Source organism: Homarus americanus, unplaced genomic scaffold (genome assembly GCF_018991925.1).
Source record: "Homarus americanus isolate GMGI-L3 unplaced genomic scaffold, GMGI_Hamer_2.0 scaffold4896, whole genome shotgun sequence".
NCBI lineage: Eukaryota > Metazoa > Arthropoda > Malacostraca > Decapoda > Nephropidae > Homarus > Homarus americanus.
In genome coordinates, this window is record NW_024749657.1 from 9,416,752 (window position 1) to 9,439,902 (window position 23,151).

Below are 23,151 nucleotides of genomic sequence, written 5' to 3' on the forward strand. Positions count from 1 at the left end.
GTGATAGGAGGAGAGAAGGAGAGGAGGGGAGAAGTGAGAGGAGGGGAAGGAGAGGAGGAGAGAAGGAGAGGAGGGGAGGGAGAGGAGGGGAAGTGAGGAGGAGAGAAGGGGAGGAGGAGAGAAGGAGAGGAGAGAAGGGAGAGGGGGAGAAGGGAGGGGAGAGGGAGAGGGGAGAGAAGGAGGAGGAGAGAAGGGAGAGGAGGAGAGAAGGAGAGGAGGAGAGAAATGGAGAGGAGGGGAGAAGGGGAGAGGAGGGGAGAAGGAGAGGGGAGAGAAGGAGAGGAGGGAGAGGAGAGGAGGGGAGAAATGAGAGGCAAGAGAAGGAGGGAGGAGAAGGAGAAGAGGAGAGAAGGAGAGGAGGGGAGAAGGAGAGGGTGAAGTGGAGGTGGGGAGAAGGAGAGAAGGAGAGGAGGAGAAAGGAGAGGAGGAGACACGTGAGAGGAGGGAGAAGGGAGAGGTGGGAGAGAAGGAGAGGAGGAGAGAAGGAGAGGTGGGGGAGACGAAAGGTGGGAGGAAGGGAGAGGGGAGAGATGAGGAGAGAGAAGTAGAGGAGGAGAGTAGGAGAGGAGGAGAGGAGTAAGAGGAGGAGAGAAGTGAAAGGTAGAGAAGTGAGAGGTGAGGAAGGATTAGGAAGGAGAGGTGGGAGGAAGAGACGAGGAGAGAAGGAGAGGAGAGAGGAGAGGGAGAGAAGTGGAGAGAGGAGAGTAGTGGAAAGGAGGAGAGAGAGTAGAGATGGAATGAAGTGAGAGAGGGAGAAGGAGAGGGGGAGAAGTGAAAGTTAGGGAGAGAAGTAGAGGAGGAGAGAAGGAGAGGGGAGAAGAGAGGTGGAGAGAAGAGAGGAGATATGGAGAGGAGGAGAGAGGAGAGGAGGAGGAGGGAGAGGAGGAGGAAATGAGAGGATGAGAAGGAGAGGAAGAGTGAAGGAGGAGAGAGGGAGGAGGAGAAATAAGATGTGAGGGAGAAGTAAGAGGTGGAGGAAGGAGAGGTGGAGAGGAGAGAAGGAGAGGAGGTGAAGTGAGTGGAGGAGAGAAGGACAGGGAAATAAGGAGAGGGAGGAGGAGGTGAAGGATTAGTGAAGGAGAGGAGGAGAGGAGGAGATGTGGAGGAAATGAGATGAGGGGAGAAGGAGAGGAGGAGAGAAGTGAGGAGGAGAAGTAGAGGAGGAATGAAGTGAGAGGAGGTGTAAGGAGGGAGGAGTGAAATGAGAGGATGAGTGAAGGAGAGGAAGATGAAGGAGAGGAGGAGAGGAGGGAGGGGAGGAAAAGATGAGGGGAGAAGTAAGAGGAGGAGAGGAGGAGAGGTGGAGAAAGAGGAGAGATGGGAGAGGAGGAGGGGGAGAGGAGGAGGAAGGAGAGGAGCAGAGGAGGAGAGGTGGAGGAAATGAGAGGAGAAAAGATAAGAGGAGGAGAGAAGGGAGAGGGGGAGGAAGGAGGGGAGGAATGAGAGGAGGAGAGAAGGGAGAGGAGAGAAGGAGGTGGAGAGAAGGAGAATAGGAGAGAAGTGAGAGGAGGTGAGAAGTGAGAGGTGCAGAGAAGTGAAAGATGGAGAGAAGTTAGAGAAGGAAAGAAGGAGAGGAGGAGGTGAAGTGAGAGGCGAGAGAAGGAGAGGAGGAGAGAAGGATAAAAAGGAAAAAGTAAAAGGGGAGAGAGGTGGAGAGGAGGAGAGAAAATAGAAAAGGAGAGAAGGAGAGGAGGAGAGAAGGGAGAGGAGGCGAGAAAAGGGGAGGTGGAGCAATGAGATGAGGGAAGAAGGGAGAGGAGGGAAGAGTGAGAGGAGGGGAGAAGTTAGGAGGAGGAGAGAAGGAGAGGAGGAGAGAAGGGAGAGGAGGCGAAAAGTGGGGAGGTGAGTTAAATGATGAGGAAAGAAGGAGAGGAGGAGAAAAGTGGAGGAGAAGGGAAGGAGAGAGGGTATGAGAGGAGGACAGAGAGAGGCTAGAGAAGGGAGAGGAGGAGAGGAAAAGAGGTGGGAGGTGGAGAAATGAGAGAGGAAAGAAGGAGAGGAGGAGAAAGGGAGAATAGAGAGAAGTAGAGGAGGAGAGAAGGAGAGGAGGAGAGAAATTAGAGGAGAGAAGGAGAGAGGAGAGAAGGAGAGGAGGAGAGAAGGAGGTGGGGAGAAGGGAGAGGGGAGACGAAAGGTGGGGTGAAGGGAGAGGAGGAGAGAAGTGAGAGGAGGAGAGAAGTGAGAGGAGGAGAAAGTGAGAGGAGGAGAGAAGGAGAATAGGGGAGAAGGAGAGGTGGGGAGAAATGAGAGGGGAGACGGAAGGTGGAGGAAGGAGAGGTGAGAGATGGGGAGAGGAGGGAGGAGGAAAGGAGGAAAAGGAGAGAGGGAGAAGGAGAGGAAGGGAGAGGAGGAAGAAATAAGAGAGAAGAGAGGAGGAGAGAAAGAGAGGAGAAGTGAGAGGAGGGAGTGAAGGAGAGAGGAGGAGAGAGGAGGAAGTGGAGAGGAGGAGTAAGGAGAGGAGGCGAGAAGGAGAGGGGAAAGCAATGAGATGAAGAAAGAAGGAGAGGAGGAGAGAAGGAGAGAAGGAAGGAGAGGGAGGATAGAAGTGAGAGGAGAGAAGGGAGAGGTGGGAGAGAAGGTAGGAGCAGAGGAGGAGAGGTGGTGAAATGAAGAGGAGATAAGCAGAGGAGGAGAGAAGTGAGGTGGGAGGAAGGAGAGGAGTAGAGAGGAGGAAGAGGAAGGAGAGGAGGAGAAAGAGAGGTGGGAGGAAGGAGGTTTAAAAAGAGGAGGAGAGGAATGAGAGGTGGAGAGATGTGAGAGAGGAGAGAAGAGAGGAGGAGAGAAGTGAGAGGGGAAGAGGAAGATAGGGAGGAGAAAAGGAGAGGAGCAGAGGGAGGAGAGGTGAAGAACTAAGGTGAGAGCAGAGAGGAGGAGAGAAGGGGGGGAGGAAATAAGATGAGGGACAGTAAGAAGAGAGAGAAGGGGGAGAGGAGAGAGGAGTAGAAGGGAGAGGGTGAAGGGAGAGGAGGAGGAAGTGAGAGGATGAGGAAGGAGAGGTGGAGAATGAGAGGAGGAAAGAAGGGAGAGAGGGAGATGAGAGGTGGAGAAAGTGAGAGGAGGAGAAGGGAGGAGGATGAAGGAGAGAGAAGGAGAGAGAGAAGAGGAGAGGTGGAGGAGAGGAGGAGAGATGAAAGATGGAGAGGGAGAGGGGGAAGAAGGAGAGAGATGGAAGAGGGGAGAGAGCAGAGAGAGAGTGAAGTGAAAAGAGGAGATAGGAGAGGTGAGTGAAATAAGATGAGGGGAGAAGTAAGAGGAGGAGAAGGAAAGGTGGGAGAGATGAGAGGAGGAGAGAAGGGAGAGGTGAGTGAAGTGAGAGGAGGAGTGGAGAGGAGAGGATGAGAGGAAGGAGAGGAGGTAAGGAGGAGGGAGGAGAGGTGAAAAGGAGAAGGAAGGAGAGGGGTGGAGGAAGGAAGAGGAGGAGAGAAGTGAGAGGGGGAGAGAAGGGGAGAGGTGGGAGAGAAGTGGAGAGGTGGGAGATAAGGAGAGGAGGAGAGAGAAAGATGGGAGGAAGGACAGGAGGGAAGAAGGAGAGGAGGAGAAGGGGAGAGGAGGAGAGGAGGAGAGATAGAAGGAGGAGGGAAGGAGGAGGTAAGGAGAGAGGAAGAGAAGGAGAGGAGGAGGGAAGGAGAGGAGAGGAAGTGAAGGGAGGAGAGAGGAGAGGTGAGGGAATTAAGAGGAGAGGTAAAGGAGGAGAGAAGGGAGAAGGGAGGAAGGAGAGAACAGAGAGTGAGAGGAAGAGGAAGTGAGAGGAGGAGAAAAGTGGAGAGGTGGAGGAAATAAGATGAGGAAAGCAAGAGGAGGAGAGAATGAGAGGGGAGAGATGAGAGGAGGAGAGAAGTAGAGAGGATGGAGGAGAGGAGGAGAGAAGGAGAGGTGGAGAGAAGGGAGAGCGGAGAGAAGGAGAGGAGGGAGATAAATGAGAGGAGGAGAAGAGCGATAGGTGGAGGTGAAAAGAAAGGGGGAGAAGTAAGAGGGAGGATAGAAGGAGAGGATGAAGGGGAGAGGGGGAGGAGAAGTGAGGAGAGGAGGAGAAGAGAGGAGGAGAGAAGGAGAGATAGAGAGAAGTGAGAGGTGGAGAGAAGTGAGAGGAGAAGAGCGAGAGGTGGGGTGAAATAAGATGGGGGGAGAAGTAAGAAGAGGGAGAGAAGTGAGAGGTGGAGTGAAATAAGATGAGGTTTGAAGTAAGAGGAGGAGAGGAATGAGAGGAGGAGAAGGAGAGGAGGAGAGAAGTGAGAGGAGGAGAGAAGTGAGAGGAGGAGAGAAGTGAGAGGAAGAGAAGGAGAGGAGGAGAGAAGTGAGAGGAGGAGAGAAGGGGAGAGGAGGAGAAAGTGAGAGGTGGAGGAAGTGAGAGGATGAGTGAAGGGATAGAGGAGAGGTGAGAGAGCAGAGGAGTGAGGGAGGAAAGGAATAAGAGGAGCTAAGGAGAGGAGGAGAGGGAAAGAGGGGGAGGAAGTGGAGAGGAGCAAGAGGAGAGGAAGAATGAAGGAGAGGAGGAGAAAAGTGGAGAGGAAGAGGAAGTGAGAGGAGGAGAGAAGTGGAGAGGAGCAGAGGAGGAGAGGTGAAGTGAACTAAGAGGAGAGAAGGAGAGGAGGGAGAAGTGAGGGGGGAGTGGGAGGAGAGGAGCAGAGGAGGAGAGGAAGAGTGAAGGAGAGGAGGAGAAAAGTGAGAGGTGGAGGAAATAAGATGAGGTTGAAGTAAGAGGAGGAGGAATGAGAGGTGGGAGAGATGAGAGGAGGAGAGAAGTGAGAGGAGGAGAGAAGAGGAGGAAGAGGAAGTGAGAGGAGGGAGAGAAGTGAGAGGAGGAGAGAAGTGAGAGGAGGAGAAAAGTGAGAGGTGGAGGAAGAGGAGAGGAAGAGGAAGTGATAGGAGGAGAAAAGGAGAGGAGTAGAGAGTGAGAGGTAAGTGAACTAAGAGGAGGAGAAGTTAGAGGAGGAGAGAAGTGAGAGGAAGGAAGGGAGAGGAGCAGAGGAGGAGAGGAAGAATGAAGTGAGAGGAGGAGAAAAGTGAGAGGAAGAGAAGTGAGAGGAGGAGAGAAGTGGAAAGAGGGGAGGAGGAGAGGGGTGAAGTGAACTAAGAGGAGAGAAGTTAGAGGAGGAGAGAAGTGAGAGGTGGAGTGAAATAAGATGATGGAGAAGTAAGAGGAGGAGAGGAATGAGAGGTGGAGAGATGTGAGAGGAGGAGAGAAGTGAGAGGAGGAGAGAAGTGAGGAGGAGAAGTGAGAGGGAGAGAGAAGTGAGAGGAATGAGTGAAGTGGGAGAGGAGGAGAGAGGGAGAGGAGGAGAGAAGGGAGGAAGAGGAAGGAGAAGAGGAGAGAGTGAGAGGAGGGAGAGATGAGGAGGAGAGAAGTGGAGAGGAGGAGAAGTGATAGGAGGAGGATGGGAGAGGAGGAAGTGGAGAGGAGGAGGAAGTAAGAGGAGGAGAGAAGTGAGAGGAGCAGAGGAGTGAGAGGTGAAGCGAAATAAGAGGAGAGAAGAGGGAGGAGGAAGGAGAGGTGGGAGTGAAATGAGAGGGAGGTGAAGGGAGAGGAGGAGGAAGGGAGAGGGAGGGAGTGAAGTGAGAGGAGGGAGAAAGTGATAGGGAGGAGAAAAGTAAGAGGTGGGAGAGAAGTGAAAGGAGGAGAGTAGTGAGAGGAGGAGAAAAGTGAGAGGAGGAGAAAAGGAGAGAGGTGGGAGGAAGATGGAGGAAAGTATGAGGAGGAGAGGGAAAGAGGTGGAGAGAGATGAGAGGGAGGAGAGAAGTGAGAGGAGGAGAGGAGGAGGTGGGAAGTGAGAGGAGGAGAGGGAGAGGAGGAGAGAAGGAGAGGAGGAGAGAAGTGAGAGAGGAGGAGAGAGGTGAAGGAGAGGAGGAGGGAAGTGGAGAGGGGAGGAGGAAGTGGATAGGAGAGGAGAGGCAAGAGGTGGGTGGAGAAGTGAGAGGAGAAGAGAAGTGAGAGGAGGAGAGAAGTGAGAGGTGGAGAGAATTGGGAGGAGGAAGAGAAGTGAGAGGTCGAGTGAAGGGAGAGGAGGAGGAGAAACGTGAGGAGGAGAGAAGTTAGAGGAGGAGAGAAGTGAGAAGAGGGGAGAAGCGAGAGGTCGGGAGACGTGAAAGGTGGAGTGAAGTGAGAGGTGGGAGGGAGGTGGAGAGGATAGAGGTGAGAGGAGGAGAGAGGGAGAGGTGGAGTGAAATGAGATGAGGGGAGAAGGAGAGGTGGAGAGAAGTGAGAGGTGGAGAGATGGAGAGGAGGTATGAAGTGAGAGGAGTGAAGGGAGAGGTGGAGGAAGTGAGAGGAGGAGGAAGGGAGAGAGAGAGGAGAGATGTGAGGAAATAAGAGGAGGAAGGGAGAGGAGGAGAGGAAAGAGGTGGAGGAAATGAGATGAGGGGAGAAGTGAGAGGTGGAGAGAAGGGAGAGTTGGAGAGATGTGTGGAGAGGAGAGAAGTGAGAGGAGGGAAGAGAGAGGGGAGGAAGGGAGAGGAAGTGAAGGAGAGGAGGAGGAAGGAGAGGAGGGGAGGAAGTGAGAGGTGGAGAAGTGAGAGGTGGAGGAAATGAGAGGAGGAAGGAGAGGATGAGTAAGGAGAGAGGAGGAGGAAGTGACAGGAGGATAAAAGTGAAAGATGGGAGAGAAGTGAGAGGAGGAGAGAAGGAGAGGAGGAGAGAAGTGAGAGAGAAGGGAGAGGAGGGAAGAAGTGAGAGGAGGGAGAGTGAGAGGAGGAGAGAATGAGAGGAGGTGAATGAAAGGAGGAGGAAGGGAGAGGAGGGAAGAGGTGGAGGAGGGAGAGAAGTGGAGAGGAGGAGAGGGGAGGAAGAAGAGGAGAGAAGTAGGAGGAGAGAAGAGAAGGGAGGAAGTGGAGAGGAGGAGAGAAGTGAGAGGTGAGAGAAGAAAGGAGGATTAGAAGGAGAGGATGAGGGAAGAAGAGGAGGAAGGAAGTGGGAGAGGAGGGAGATGGAGAGGAGGAGAGGAGGAGAGGGGGAGTGAAAGAAGAAGAGGGAAAGTAAGAGGAGGAGAGAAGTGAGAGGAGGAGAGGAAGGGAGAGGAGGAGAGAAGTGAGAGATGGAGAGAAGTGAGAGGGGAGGGAAGAAGTGAGAGGAGGAGAGAAGGAAAGAGAGGGAGGAAGTGAGAGGAGGAGAGAAGGGAGATGGAGAGAAGTGGAGGAGGGGAAGAATGGGAGGAGGAGAGAAGGGAGAGGAGGGGAGGAAGTGGAGGGAGGGAGAGAAGTGGAGAGGAGGAGAGGAGGAGGAGGAGAGAATTGAGAGAGGGAAGAAGTGAGAGGGGAGGAGAGAAGGAGAGGAGGAGGAAGTGGAGAGGATGAGGAAGGAGAGGAGATGATTGAAGTGAGAGGAGGAGAGGAAATGAGAGGAGGAGGAGGAGAGGTGGAGGAAATAAGATGAGGGACAAGTAAGAGGAGGAGAGAAGTGAGAGGAGGAGGAGAAGTGGAGATGGAGAGAAGTGAGAGGAGGGAAGAAGTGAGAGGAGGAGAGAAGTGAGAGGAGGGAGGAAGTGAGTGGAGGAGAGAAGTGAGAGGAGGAGAGGAGTGAGTGATGGAGAGAATTGAGAGGAGGGAAGAAGTGAGAGGAGGAGAGAAGTGAGAGGAGGAGTGAAGTGAGAGGATGAGTGAAGTGAGAGGATGATTGAAGTGAGAGGAGGAGTGAAATGAGAGGCGGAGAGGAGTGAGAGGTGGAGTGAAATAAGATGAGGGGACAAGTAAGAGGAGGAGAGAAGTGAAAGGTGGAGAGATGAGAGAGGAGGAGAGAAGTGAGAGGAGGTGTGAAGTGAGAGGAGGAGTGAAGTGAGAGGAGGAGAGGAGTGAGAGGTGGAGTGAAATAAGATGAGGGGACAAGTAAGAGGAGGAGAGAAGTGAGAGGCGGATAGAAGTGAGAGTAGGATAAAAGTGAGAGGAGGAGAGAAGTGAAAGATTGAGATCAGTGAGAGGAGGGAAGAAGTGAGAGGAGGAGAGAAGTGAGAGGCGGACAGAAGTGAGAGGTGAAGAGAAGTGAGAGGAGTGAAGTGAGAGGAGGAGAGAATTGAGATGCGGACACAAGTCTGAGGTGAGAGAAGTGAGAGATGGAGAGAAGTGAGAGGTGGAGAGAAGTGAGAGGTGAAGAGAAGTGAGAGGTGAAGTGAAGTGAGATGTGGAGAGAAGTGAGAGGTGGAGAGAAGTGAGAGGTGGAGAGAAGGGAGAGATGGAGAGAAGTGAGAGGTGAAGTGAAGTGAGAGGAGGAGAGAAATTGGAGGAGGAGAGAAGTGAGAAGAGGAAACAAGTGAGAAGAGGAGAGAAGAGAGTGGTGTAGGGAAAACACACACGCTGAAGTTAATATATATATATTTTTTAATTGGGCACTCCCCCCCCTACATACTTGTGTAAGGTGAAGCGCAGAAGCGTTTACAGCACCCAACAGGGAAGCATGCTAAGGTCATGATTCCCTTTATGTCTCATGAGTTAAGGGCGTAGAAGCCTGAAGAGTCAATGATTTATGTCATCAAGTTATTGGAAGCTCCAACAACTTTCCCTGAATACGAATTCGCAACTTTCGATTTACAACAGGTACCTACATTACCTCACAGTCAACCCCAGAGGACTCTAAGGTCGGAATATGTGTCAAGAGCTAGTAATGTAACGTAACGTAACGTAAGGTAAGGTAAGGTAATGTAACGTAACGTAACCTAACCTAACCTAACTTATCCTAACCATAAAATAATATAATCCTACCTTGTGTGACCTTGTCCCAGAGCTGGTGGTAGGTGGAGGCGCCGGAGGTGAGAAGGGTGTCAGGGAGGAGCGGGTGGTGGGCGGTGGTGAGGAAGACGGCCCGGGTACAGTGGGTGGCCCAGGTGGCTGCTACGTGGGCAGCCCGTTCTTCGTGGTACTGTGGTGACGTCACGATAAGACAGAGAATCTTGGGGCTGGTTTCCTCCTTATGGCCTCGGTCACTCTCTCCTTGCCTTCCGTCTCTGGTCCTCGCACCGTCCGTCGTCCCATTGCTGCCACTGGCCTCTGCTGAGCGTCGCTGGACCGGCAGTGGTGGGTCAGGTAGCACGGCCAAGATATACTCACTGTAGAGGGGAGGGGAGATATTAGCCTCAGCAGGGATCCAAGTGTGGATATTTGAAACATGAACCAGAGTAGTTGACTTCCCGTTTTGTGGAAATTTCATATTATTTTCTGACCTTCTTGGCAGGTTTCTTATTATCCAATAGAGTCGCATAATTTTTACTTCTTGAAAACTATAGAAAGGCCTCCAAAGGGCAAGATAGAAAACCGAAAAAATGCAGTGCCAACTTTTTTTTTTTGCCTGCAGTCAGAATTCTGTATATATTTTACTTAGAAAATTTAGTTAGAATATACAATATTTCAACTGCAATATATTGTTCATTTTTTCGAACTGTATCTTTAACTTTGGGGATCTTCTTCCCTGGCCCTTTATAATGGAAGCCCCTCGAAATCGAGGATGGCCGGCCGAAGGGCCTCCTAGGCGTGAATTTGTTAAGGTGTAGAAGCTGTCACCAACACAACAACCACACCCTAAGTTAACGAGTTGCATGAGCTGCAGTGTCAAGGAATAGTCCGAGAAAACTGGTCAGCTCGCCAACTGCACTGGCTAACCAATACCCCGGAATACGATCCGCAAATCGATTAACATTCAGGTTCCCAATTACTGCTGGGTAGACAGAGGCAAATGGCATAAAGAAACTTGCCCATAGTTTCACCCTGCCCGAGGATCGAACTCGGGTCCACTAGCTTGCGAAGAGAGGATGCTGACCATTATACCACAGGTCTCCAAGTTAAAACACACACACACACACACTGAAGTTGGATACCTTAGTTGTTGAAGTGCAGCAATATGTTATAACATTAACGTCCACGAAGCCGAGACTGCCAAGTTGTCACTATATAAACAAACCTCCAATGGGAGAGTTGACGGTTCTGGGCAAACACAAGAAATACACTGCCAAGATCGTAGAGTGATACGGTACATATAATTTGCAATAAAAGTTTTAAAGTCCTGCTATAATAATCGAGATAAGTCTATTTCTCTAGAAACAGGGCCACCATTTGCAATGACGTCACTAGTTTTTTCACAGCTGCAGTCGGAGGTAGTAGAATGGCCCAAATGCCACGTTCAGGTAAGTTTTAAGGGTGTTTTTTTTATTGTCTAAGTCATGGACATTTCGGACCTGAAGAAATGAGCCGTGAAGAGCAGCTTCTAACATAGGTTGGATGGATATATGAGAGATAGGGGTTGGGTGTAAATGGGACTACCCAGTATGGGCCAATAAGCCCGCTGCAGTTTCCTCCATTCTTACTGTATGTTCTTTTTGACAAAAAACTCCCATGTTCACACCAGTTCAGCTGTCATGTACTCTTACATGGTAAACTTTCTATTTTTTTTCAGTGCATTTACAGAGTATATCAGTACTAGATGGAGATACGAGTAAATTTAGAAGTAATGACATTGTCTGGACTTTGTTTTGATAATGCCTGGTGCTAGTTAACATGACAACATAGTGCTGTTATCGTTTTGATGATTCGCTTATGAACCACTGGGATAAATCATCATTTATATTACTTAATGGGTAAAATTTTACTTTAACTACCATAAGATTTTGATGTTTAGGTCCGAGATAGGCTATATTGGGTAAATTTAAAGTCTTGGTCATCCCTGGACTTAGACATGCAGACTATGTTTTTTTCTGATGGTTTGCTATGTGTTATGAAAGATTTAGACCTTCATTTCTATCGGAAATCACTAGTTTTGAGTTACTACCCCCTCCCCCCCTTACCGGTGTATGTTAAGCTACCCTTATAACTCACCATACCCTAACCTAACCTAACCTAACATATGATCTGTATTTTCTTATGCGATCGAAAAAATTTTTGCGACAGAAATCCTGTAGAGACAATGTGTCTAATTGTTTAAAGTACTTAATCCCATAGTTAGATGCTTTAGGTTCCCCAGATGACCAAGACCAAAATAATACCAATATTGTTTTGAATGTTTATACTATGAAATTTGTTGTATGGGCAGCTAATATTCATTGAATTAGTTTATGTGCTTAGTAATATTTATATATTCAAAATAGTATTAATGTGTTGTACAGTAAAGCACAGTTAATTATCTAATAATAATTATTTACAGAGCCAATCAGCCAAGAAGGTTGGACAACCACAGCTGGCTGTCTCCCGCTGGGAAGCTCGCCCCAGCTTTTCGCAGTCACGTGACTTTTTAGCAACTTTAACCCTTATTTTTGACACTTTTTGGCTCAATTTATTTAAAAATATCATTACCATAGTGAATTTAAGCATTTTCTTTACCCATTGACCTGCCATCTTACGAAAAAATTTCTACCGTCAACTCGTCAATTGTGGTTATGACGTCAACATATAAACAAACCCTCAAGTGTCAGGTGTGGTTATGACGTCAACAAATAAACAAACCCTCAAGTGTCAGGTGTGGTTATGACGTCAACATATAAACAAACCCTCAAGTGTCAGGTGTGGTTATGACGTCAACAAATAAACAAACCCTCAATTGTCAGGTGTGGTTATGACGTCAACATACAGTATAAACAAACTCTCAATTGGCAGGTGTGGTTATGACGTCACGATTCATTACGATCAACTTTTATGTGGTGACTCTTGCCCCTATAGAGATCTTTCTAGGTCTTATTAATAACAGAAAATCATTAGTAATTCATGTTACGGTTCCACTCAATAACGTGTAATGGATTCCTCTGGCGTAACAGTATTTGCTGATGTTATACCACGAGTTCTTTTGGGCTCTGCATTTTCCAGTCTAAAACTATACCGGTATCTCTCTCTCTCTCTCTCTCTCTCTCTCTCTCTCTTTTGGTCAATCTTCCATTTTCTCTGCTAAAACTAATTACGTGTCTGTCCGTCTGTCTGTCTGTCTTTCTTTCTAGTACTAGACATCCACTAACTGCTTCTTATGCCAGTCATCTTGTTGTAAACTGGTTGATAAATTTTCTGACCGGCACATATAGATACTGACTAGCAGATACAGATACTGACTGGTAGATACAGATACTGACTGGCAGATACAGATACTGACTGGCAAATAGATACTGACTGGCAGATACAGATACTGACTGGTAGATACAGATACTGACTGGCAGATACAGATACTGACTGGCAAATAGATACTGACTGACAGATACTGACTGGTAGATACAGATACTGACTGGCAGATACAGATACTGACTGGCAAATAGATACTGACTGGCAGATACAGATACTGACTGGCAGATAAAGATTCTGACTGGCAAATAGATACTGACTGGCAGATAGAGATTTTGACTGGCAGATACAGATACTGACTGGTAAATAGATACTGACTGGCAGATAGAGATTCTAACCGGCAAATAGAGATACTGACTGGGAGATAAATTTACTGATTGGTTCAATGGTACATTAAGTTACTGACTGGTAGGTGCAGATGAGGAGGATGAGTTGATAGGAGAGGATGATGAGGATGAGGCTAGCCAGAATGAAGCGTCGTGAACACTTCCTCGCCATCCGACACAACACTATCATGGTGCCGTGGGTAGGCTCCTTTTTCTCCTATCCGCCAGGTCTATCCTTCGTCTCTCCCGCCTGTCCTATTCTTCCTGGGACGGCTTCCTGTGGGTAGGACTTCGTAAGCTCTCCTAGCCCTTTCCAAGGATGTTTGGGCTTACTGCTGGCTAGGATGGGTATTCTATTCTAAGGACGGTAGTAGTTCGTGTCTACTCGATGTTTACATTGTTGTTAGGTTTTATATAACTCTTGTTTACATCCAGCACAGTAGCCATCGTACCCTCCTCCGTCACACTGCCAGCGGCTGACAGTTGTTCATATACTCCCAGCGTAGTCATCTAGACCCTGGAAAGAAGGTTATTATGAATGATCATTCTTATGGTTGTTCGTACGTTCCCTAATATTAACAGGCCCCTGTCTAGCCTAACCTTTCCATAAAGGATTGGTGGCCAGTCCCTTTCAGCCCCAATATAACGTAGTCATTGGTCAGTTCTTCTGACCCCAGTCTTAAAAGATTTCAGTCTTATCTTAATTTTTTATACGACGATGTAAAGAAAATAAAAATGTGGAACCTGGTGTTATTCCCAGATTTGTTTTTTTGTAAAGGAGTCGTGTATGCTAAGTGTGTGCGAAAAATGGATTCCAAAGGCCTTACAACCCATTAGAGGCAGTGGGGATACAGCACACTGTAGACAATTCCTCCATTCGATCACCTTCACTTCCCCAACTGTCAGCGTTGGCTGAGGGCCCTGGGCGTGAACCAGCGACCCTTTGAAATGGAGAGGGCGGTGAGCACTGTATCCAGTCGACCACCGCATCCCAAGACAGTTTATGAACAAAAATTGCCATTTAAGACAAAGCAACGACATCTAAGCTAACTTAATCCAAACAAACACATCCTAACTTAACCCAATCTAACTTAACCTAGTTAAACTTAATCTGCAGTAATCTAACCTAGCTCAACCTTACCAAACACAAATTAACTCGACTGTAACAAACGTAACAGAATTTAACCCAATCTAACTTAACTTAACCCAACTTAATTTAATGAAACCTAACCTAAACATAAGAGGACTATCAAGAAAATATAAGTGAATTCCTTTTGCTTGTACGTGAGAGAATTTGATGATATTAACGTAGGTAGCAGGTAGTAAACAGCTTTCAAACAGGGATGTACTATCGCCTGGAAAGAAATTCGAAGCATATTGTAATGTGTTGTCTAATGGTAAACTCTACTGCCATATGGCATCACGAAAAATGCGACCAAGTCCCAGGTTGCTGATCTGACTGATTTTTCTGTTTTCGTATTTATCTATGGCTCTTTATTATTGCTATTATTACACACGCGCGCACACACACACACATGGGTCCTCCACCAGCCAGGCTGTTGTTTGTTTGTTTCATAAATGACATGCCAAATGTTGTACACTCCTCCATACAAATGTTTGGCGATGACGCCAAGTTATTTCGGGAAATCAAGAACCAAGCGGACTGTGAAGAGCTGCAGAAGGAACTTGGTGGGCTCCAAGAATGGTCGAAGAAATGGCTGCTGAGATTCAATGTCACGAAGTGTAAGAGGATGCACCTGGGGCGTACCAACGGTAAGGAGGCGTATCATATGTCCCAACACGATGAAGAAATTGCACTATTTGAGACTGAATGTGAGAAGGACCTAGGTGTTTATGTTGACAATAAGCTGAAGTTCTCGGGCCATTGCGAGAAGAAGGTAAATCAGGCAAATAAATTATTGGGTCTTATAAGAAGGTCGTTTAGATATCTAGACGGTCCGTCCCTTGTAACGATCTTCAAGAGTGAAGTGCTTCCCCATCTGGAGTACTGGTTGAAAATGTTCAAAAGGAGGACCACCAGACTGGTGCCTGCACTTCGGCACCTCAGCTACCCTGCGAGATTGGAGCGCCTGAACTTGCCTAGCTTATACTACAGACGGGCAAGGGGTGACCTCGTTGAGGTGTATAAGCATCTCAAGGGGCACTACTCAGTCGAGTGTCCTTACTTGGAGCTGGCGGACGCTCGCCCCACAAGGGGGTGGCAGCTCAAGATTGAAGACGCCGCAAGTCCAGAAAACTGAGGGCAAACTTTTTCGGAGTGAGAGTTGTGAACTCTTGGAACAATCTACCAGAAAGTGTTGTGACGGCACCGAGTGTGAGCTCTTTCAAGACCAGACTTGACCAACACTGGAGCCGGTGCATGCCCAGTACTGGCCAACAGTGCGTAACAGAGACGTGACGGATCGCCCAAGCGGCTAACGAGCCGATCAGTGGTGAAGAGGATAAAAGTAAAAGAGGGTAATGTTATCAGGTTACATGACACCAGGATTTGTTGGTGCAGGTGTCTGGCATCGGTATCTATTTCAGTACGTAAAGGGATGAGTGATAATTGAATGTTAAACTCTGGCGAATATTATGGTCAAAATGTCATAGAGCACAGTTTTTCATTATTTCTAATTCTGCAGTCCTTCCTGTCATAAATTTTTTTTCTTCTGTATATTCTAACGAGTTAGTTAGGATACTTATGAATAGATATATAATGTACATAATACAAACATGTATCTGGTGTACGTCTCGCCCATCTGGTACAGTACAGTATCTATAATTTGTAATGCAGTGTGTACTGTAGGCTGAGGCGACCGCTATGGCCAGGTTATGTGCTGCACTTTTTTTTTCATTTTCTATTTTTCTTCCTGTGTCATAAATAAATTACATATTTTTCTATACATTCTAACGAGTTTGCTATGATACTTATATATAGGTAATATCCCTTCTGTAAACAATTATACAAACCGACATTGGGCTTGTCGACATAAAGCGATTTGATTTGATGTAAGTAAATAACAGTGACACAGACATTACAAGGAAAATTGTCAAAAACATTATAAGATCATTTAGCGAATATTATGTTTCACTATAAATGTTTTATCGAGAAAGTGTATAGCTACTGTAGAGCAGTGAGTTTTAGGCTTGGGTGACCGATATTGGCCAAATATTGTACAGTAAACCGATTTGTTTCTTTACTTCCTCTTTCATTAGTCAGTGACATATGTTTATTTCTTTACAATCTGACGAATTTACAACAATAGTTATATAAACAGTTACTGTTGCCTGGTTCTCACATTTTATATACGTCAAATAATACAACTACTGTATACAGGGCCGTCCTTAGGAGGGTGCGGGGTCCGGGGCAACTCAGCCACTGCGGGGCCCCAGAAAATATATACTGTATATGGAGTCATTATGCGGTCAGAGGAACCCACCCCCATGGGACTGTCGCTGTGGATGGTAAGGTCACGGGTTGCGATGGTGGCGTAAGCCGTCAATTTCAGATTAACCAGTCAACAGGTAATGTGTCCGAGGTCACTGGGTCTAGTGCTGGGCCCCGCGGGGCCCTCACACGCGCGGGGACCCAGGCGGTCGCCCCTGTTCGCCCCCCGAAAGGACGGGCCTGACTGTATAGTTAGCAGGTATACCCTATTGCCCTTGTCTCCTTGTTACTAGTATATGAATTTCTATTGACAGCATAACTATGAGTGCAAATCTGTTACCTGATTATAGGAATATGTACACTCCCCCCCCCCAGGCCTTATGTATTTGGAAAATGAACACAATAACACGTGCACATCAGTCTCGGTTTAGTTGGTATTTCTGATTGTGAGTTGTGTATAGATATGTAAATACCAAGATATGTGAACACGCCTGACGGCAAAACTCTGTTACCATTCATTGTACCATTTATTCACATGTTTGTATAACTATATATTATTATAGCATGTCTGATATCTATGCTTATAAGAACATAAGAATGGAGGAAACTGCAGCGGGCCTATTGGCCCATACTGGGCAGTCCCGTTTGCACCCAACCCCTATTGCTCATATGAGCATCCAACCTATGTTTGAAGCAATTCAGCGTATTCGAGTTAATGATGATATTTGGTAACTTGTTCCATTCATCCACTACTCTGTTTCTAAACCAGTGTTTACCTATTTCACGCCTAAATCTAAATTTGTCTAATTTAAAATCATTGTTACGAGTTCGCTCCTGGTTGGATAGTTTGAGTACCTTTGTAATGTCCCCTTTGTTTAGCCCTGTCTTCCACTTATACACCTCTATCAGGTCGCCCCTCGCTCTACGTCTCTCAAGGGAGTGCAAATTAAGATGCTTTAACCTGTCTCTATACTCAAGGTTCCTAATGCCCGGGATTAGTCTTGTCATTCTCCTCTGAATTCTTTCCAAGGATTCTATATCCATTCTGTAATACGGTGACCAGAACTGAACTGCGTAATCCAGGTGTGGTCTCACAAGAGCAAGATACAGTTTTAGGATGAACTCGCTAGTCTTATAACTAACACTCCTTTGTATGAACCCAAGTACTTTATTAGCCTTGTTACGAGCAAAAACACATTGTTTACTTGGCTTAAGGTTCCTACTTATCATTACTCCTAAATCTCTCTCGCAGTCGGATTTCTCTATGGCATCGTTGTTCATCTGGTACCTGGTTTCCCTGTTTACATCTCCTATACTGAGTACTTTACATTTGTCGACGTTGAATTTCATCTGCCATTTTTCAGACCATTCGAAAAATTTGTTTAGATCTTCCTGTAGTTTTGCCGAGTCCTAGTCAGATTTGATAACACGTCCTATTTTAGTGTCATCAGCAAATTTACTTATGTTGCTGTCAATGCCGATATCTATGTCGTTTATGTATATAATAAATAATAATGGTCCAAGTACTGAGCCTTGGGGAACTCCACTTGTGACGTTGCTCCAATGGGACTTCGTGCCGTTAATGCTCACTCGCTGTTTCCTGTCCTGTAACCACGCCCTAATCCATTTAAGGATGTCACCTTTGATGCCATGAGCTTCTACCTTTCTAATTAGTCTTTCGTGAGGGACTCTGTCGAAGGCTTTGCTAAAGTCGAGATATACCACATCATAATTGTGCCCCTCGTCCACCGATTCGAAAACTGATGAAAAGAATGTTAATAGATTAGTTAGGCAAGAACGTCCGCTTGTGAAGCCATGCTGGGAATCATTGATCAATCGGCGCTTCTCCAGGTGATTTCGAATAGAGTTTGAAATGATTGCTTCCAGTAATTTGCCTACTATTGATGTTAGATTGATTGGGCGGTAGTTAGAGGATAGTGATCTATCCCCCTTCTTGAAAATCGGTATTACATTCGCTATCCTCCAGGATTCTGGTACTACACCTGTTTTTAATGACATGTTAAACAACTTTGCTAAGGGCATACTAAGCTCTTCCTTACATTCCTCTAATACTCTGGCAAATATCTCATCGGGACCAGGTGACTTATTAGGCTTTAGTTTGTCTATTTGCTTACTAACATCGTTACTAGTCTCTTATAGTGTATACAGCCTGAACAACATCAACCTAGAGAAGTCAACTTGTGAAAGAGACCTAGGGGTACTTGTAAGCCCGGACCTACGGCCGAGAAAACAGTGCGTTAATGTTCGAAATAAGGCACACAGAGTATTGGGTTTTATATCTAGAAGTGTAAGTAACAAGAGTGCAGAGGTCTTATTGCAACTATATCTTGCGCTAGTTAGGCCGCACCTCGATTATGCTGTTCAGTTCTGGTGCCCCTATTATAGAATGGATGTAAATTCACTAGAGTCGGTGCAGCGAAGAATGACAAAAATGATTCCGGGACTTAGAAACCTTCCATATCAGGATAGGTTAAAGAAACTTAACTTGCATTCCCTAGAAAGACGAAGAGTGCGGGGAGATATGATAGAAGTATTTAAGTGGGTGAAAGGAATCAATAAAGGCGATATAGATAAAGTTCTTATAATATCCGAGCAGGATAGGACTCGGAGCAACGGATTCAAGTTGGATAAGTTTAGGTTTAGGAGGGAGATAGGAAGAAACTGGTTCACAAATAGGGTGGTGGACGAGTGGAACAAGCTTAGCAACTTTGTAGTAAGTGCGGGAACTCTGGAAAGTTTCAAAAGGAGGCTAGATAGATTCATGGATGATAGAGAGTGGTAGTAACTCTCGACAGGAGCTGCCATGCACAGTAGGGTGTCATATGGAGGCGAGTTTTTTTTTTGAGTTTGAAAAATCGGCCCATGGTATTAATGATGTAGTTCTATGTGCAGAATCATGTGATATCTTCAGATTTGAAAAGTTTTCATTTTTTGCTAGGTAAATTTTAACTTGAAATCTTATGAAAATTCAGTATTCCCACCCTTTTACCAACACCACTAAATAGCTTATTTAAAGTAAAGTAAATGTATCAGGTTAATTTATTAGGATGAAAATGATCCAGAATAGTGAAACGAATGATCTTGACACATTTATTAAATTTAATATTCCTTTAGAAAACAAAATCATCAAATACAAAAACCGGTTTTACTACTACGACCCGGTGTTGCTGCACACCATAGAGAACATGTCTTTCTTGCTTCTGTTTCTACTCATCACCTCCCTGCTGACCACCTGAGCTCGGATGTAGCCTTCCCTCCTCTCCTGGCTGTACACGTGACTGCTGGCCTCACTCACTTGCTGTACACAACGCTCTATACTCTGGGTGTGCGAGGGCCAGGCAGGGACATGCATGGGGTTGTCCAGGAAAGCTCTGACTTGAACATTGGTGAGGCTGCAGGTAAGAGGGGGCTCACTGCCAGCCTGGATGTTATCCAGATCTATGAGATCAGTGAGGGTCTTGGCACCTAGATTGACTTCAGGAGTCTTCCTGACCCTGAAGGAATCGTCACCAACTGATTCGTCATGCCCAGATCCTCTCATAAGTCTCATATCCAAGATCTTTTTGACTGCCACTCTTCTCTCCTCCTCATCCTTACTGCAGAGCATTGTCTGCAGAACTGCCTCAGGATGAGCATACCAGGAAGATCTCCTCACAGTCTGCTCCACAATCTGAACAACCTTCCTTGGCTGACTCCTCAGGAGCTCAAGCTGGAAGAGAACATGCCTCGGACCTTCGGAGAACGATGACTTGACCTTGGTGTTGAACCAATTTGGCAAGTAGACACTCACGATGAATTGGACAATAAGTCTCAGGTTGTGAAGCTGGTTCCTTTCAGTTTATGATGAGCGACCCAAATTCTGCAGAACCTGAGAGCCGTTGTGAGCCACCTAGAATGTGAGACTGGACCTATCTGCAGGTAAGCAAGTCTATCAGGCATGACCCCAGTTTTGATGACACTGCAAATCATGTAACCATAGTACTGGTCAGTACTCAGGTCGTCAATGACAGTATGTGCAAGCTCAACGAGTGGAGGGCCAACTGTGATTTTTTCAAAGCTCGGATTTATTTCTAACTCAGTGGCAGAGTCCAGCATCTTGCCAAGAGGACCAGACCATCTGTTGTTTGAAAGAGACTTGCCATCCAGCTCCTGGATCAGATGTCTGAGTGGCAACTCGTTGGTGTGGAGGTCACAAACAATCCAGACCAGCTTCCTCCCAATCTTCCGCTCTATCCACTGTATGACCCCCCCTTGCCACCCGGTGTTCGTGTTGGTGCTGTCCTCCAATGGCCTGCAGGGTCTGGTCTACGTTCCTCTCTCTGAGCCAGTTCACAATGTTATCTGCCGCTATCTCAGCTGGTTTCCTGATGTCATCTTTCTCTGGAGTGAAATGCCACAAATACTTCCCTCCTGGTTCACTGCAGCAGGAGTAGTGTTCCTCCTTCACCATGGCAGGGAACAACTTGTCAGAATCTCCAACTTTCATGAACACTTTAGTGTCATCCCTTCTCCCATCAAAGAACAAACAATTGATTCCATTTTCTCTTATCCCCTTATCAAACTCCTCTTCTAGGTTACTGACAAGTTTCTCCTGAGATCTCCTTACTTTGTTATGATCTATCACCAGGTGAACATCATCAGGTGTTATCAAACCACCGTCAATCCAGGCAGCTGTTGCTATCTCTGCAGTTTCTCTGAGACCAGTGTGGTGTCGCATGCTGGCCAGAGCTATGCTCGGGATATCTTTCCTATTTCGAATCTTATGCCTGGAAGGTTTGGGATCATTATTTTCTGGGTTAGGGACAAAGTCACCATTCTCCTGGTCAGCACTCGGATCAGCCATGGGGAAGTCATTAAACTCTGAATCAGCTTGACTCCAATCATCGGCCTTTTTTACCTCACCCTGGGCCTTCTCAAGTCTCTTTTCCTCGGCAACTCTTCTCCTCTTCTGTCTCTCTGTGGCAGCCTCCTGTCTCTTGGACTCCGGAATATCTTGGCTAGAAATCATGAGAGCCCCTATACTGCCAGTTTTCTCTCTCTGTGCTTTGACAAATGCCAGTTCGATCACAGGAATCTTCAGTTCACGCTTGCAAATACAGGAGATGTGGGCCTCGGATTTATAGTCACGATCGCATCCAAACTCAGGACAGAGAACAATTGGGCACTTGCAAGTAATTATGTCAAATAACTGGTCCAGTTGCTTGGCAAAGCTGTCCTTAACTGCAAGTTTTCCTCTCCCAAGAGAGATATCTCTTGCCTTTTCCCAACTGGCTAGCAGTCTCTCACTAATCTTCTTCTGACTTGTTATGACTGGAGGCTTGAACTGAGCGTTAGCCAGAGTGTACTGTGCCAAGACAGCTTTGGTCATATCACTGGCAATGTCTTTGTTTGTGTAAGTTCTTTGGTTCTTTTCACTGATTTGCCTGATTAAAACACCGTATCTCAAAGCATCTCTCAATGTAGGCAACTCCGACTTCAGGAGCTCTCTCCCAGACCCAAGATAGTGACTGAGATGGCTGGATTTTTGGTTCCTCGTCCTGACACAAGCAGCCATCGCAAATATTATCAACTTATAAATGCATCAGAATCTGAAACAGAAAAAAATATTGTTAGTTGGGTTGTTAAAGAATGAAGTCAGAAAGCAATGTTCACTATTTAATTGTAATGCACTAATGCAGCTGTACGTTAGATTTTCGATTAATTTCACGCTAAAATTTACCTAGCAAAAGGTTGCAAAATATTGAAACTGAAATTATTTTCTGTTTATATACACTAAAATCTACGAAAAAAGTGATGGGCCATTAGTTTTAGCTGATCTTCCCTCCTATGACACACCCTAATGCACAGGCCAACCGGCCTATTGCAGACTCCTTATTTTCTTATGTTCTTATGTACTATCTCACTTAATTTGTTTTCTTCACTATCTCTGAGTAGAGTCGGTGCCTCGGGTATCATGTTTAAATTTTCGGTGGTGAAAACAGTTGAAAAATATTTATTCAAATTATTGCTCATTTCTCCGTCGTTATCAGTGAGCTAATGCCTATGTCTGTACCGCGCTTGTCAAGTAACTAGAAGATCTCATTTATTGTCCTAGCAATGTCTAGCAACTTTCCCTGCCTAGCTAGCTAAATTCTCTCAGATCGGCTCAGGCCTGGCGACGGCAAGGAGTTCTTTGTGCTTGCTCCTGTTTTGTACCGGTTGGTTATCCTGCCAAGTCTTGTACTACTTATGGAATATATTTACTGCTCGTGCTCTGGAGTTTGAAGAACCTTGTCTAGGATTACATCCCACCACAAGTTGCACCTTTCGTTCTTTCTTCGTGCACCTGATAATCACCATGGTAGCTGCAGCATACCATCTATTCTCTGTATAATAAAATGAAATATTATGAATTATGATGCAATATGCAAAATCAATCACACACTAGCGTACCCAAGGGGTGGGCCCATGGGGCCCACCCCCTCCCCTCCCCTTAAGCCCACGGTTCCTTAACCGTTTGTGGTCAGATGCTGGAATCCTACATGTCACCCCCCTGGTCAGGCAAAAGTGAATTTTTTGCTGCCTAATAGGTCCCATTTTGTCTGAAAATAAAGTAAATAAACCTCAATTTGTTCGTAATTGCCAATTTAAAACTCCCGCGCGCCCCCAAGTTGCCAAGGCAGGCCTCTGAGATGACGTCACGCGGATTTCCTTACCACAGTGGTGCCGCTGCTACATGTTTTTTCGTGTCTCCCGCATTGTCCTTATTGTTGCTCCTTCAGGCTCCCTCCTTACAGAATTTCTGGGTACGCTACTGCAATTACATCATGAGTAACCCCGCTGATTTATACACCTTTGATAGTATTTCAGACCCAAGGGATGAGTTGCCAAATAGGAATATAATGTTACTATGTTTTCATGAAACGAGGTTACAATGGAATCGCTTCGAACGAAATATGATATACTATGATCTGATATTACATTCATTTGCAATATCCAATTACAATGACATTATGAGCTACTGCATTTCGATATTATTTCTACCTCAATTGATGAGGTAATATAATGTATAACGTATCATCTCATCCTCATGATTCATGCTGGCAACGGAACATTATCTCTTACACACACTACGAGACGATGTCGTCAAGTCCTCCCATGTGAATGACTGACAGTCTATGGAGACATCACAGATAACACGAGGGAGTGAATATACTAAATATTGATAGGTAGAAATTAAAAGACAAAAAGATCTCTATGAATATTATTTTCATTTCCTAGAATGTTTGCCATTGCCTAACTTAACCTAGTGTTACTAATATTATCTAATAGTCATTAGCACTATATGACTATTATACCTATTACAGTTACATAATCATTGATTTATAGCTATGCTGTTATTCGGAAAGTGACATGTCTCCA

At 46.2% G+C, this 23,151-nt stretch overlaps 1 protein-coding gene across 1 annotated transcript in view; it reads right to left on the reverse strand.

Annotated features, from left to right (window-relative positions):
• The window catches only part of LOC121853609 (glycoprotein-N-acetylgalactosamine 3-beta-galactosyltransferase 1-like), a 117,240-nt gene that overhangs the window by 43,287 nt on the left and 50,802 nt on the right, over positions 1–23,151 (reverse strand). Inside the window, exons 2-3 of the mRNA XM_042347868.1 lie at positions 12,419–12,855; positions 8,686–9,029 (exon numbers count right to left, since the gene is read on the reverse strand). Of these exons, the coding sequence (XP_042203802.1) occupies positions 8,686–9,029; positions 12,419–12,528 (454 nt within the window). The 5' untranslated portion in view covers positions 12,529–12,855. The remainder of the gene's footprint in view (positions 1–8,685; positions 9,030–12,418; positions 12,856–23,151) is intronic.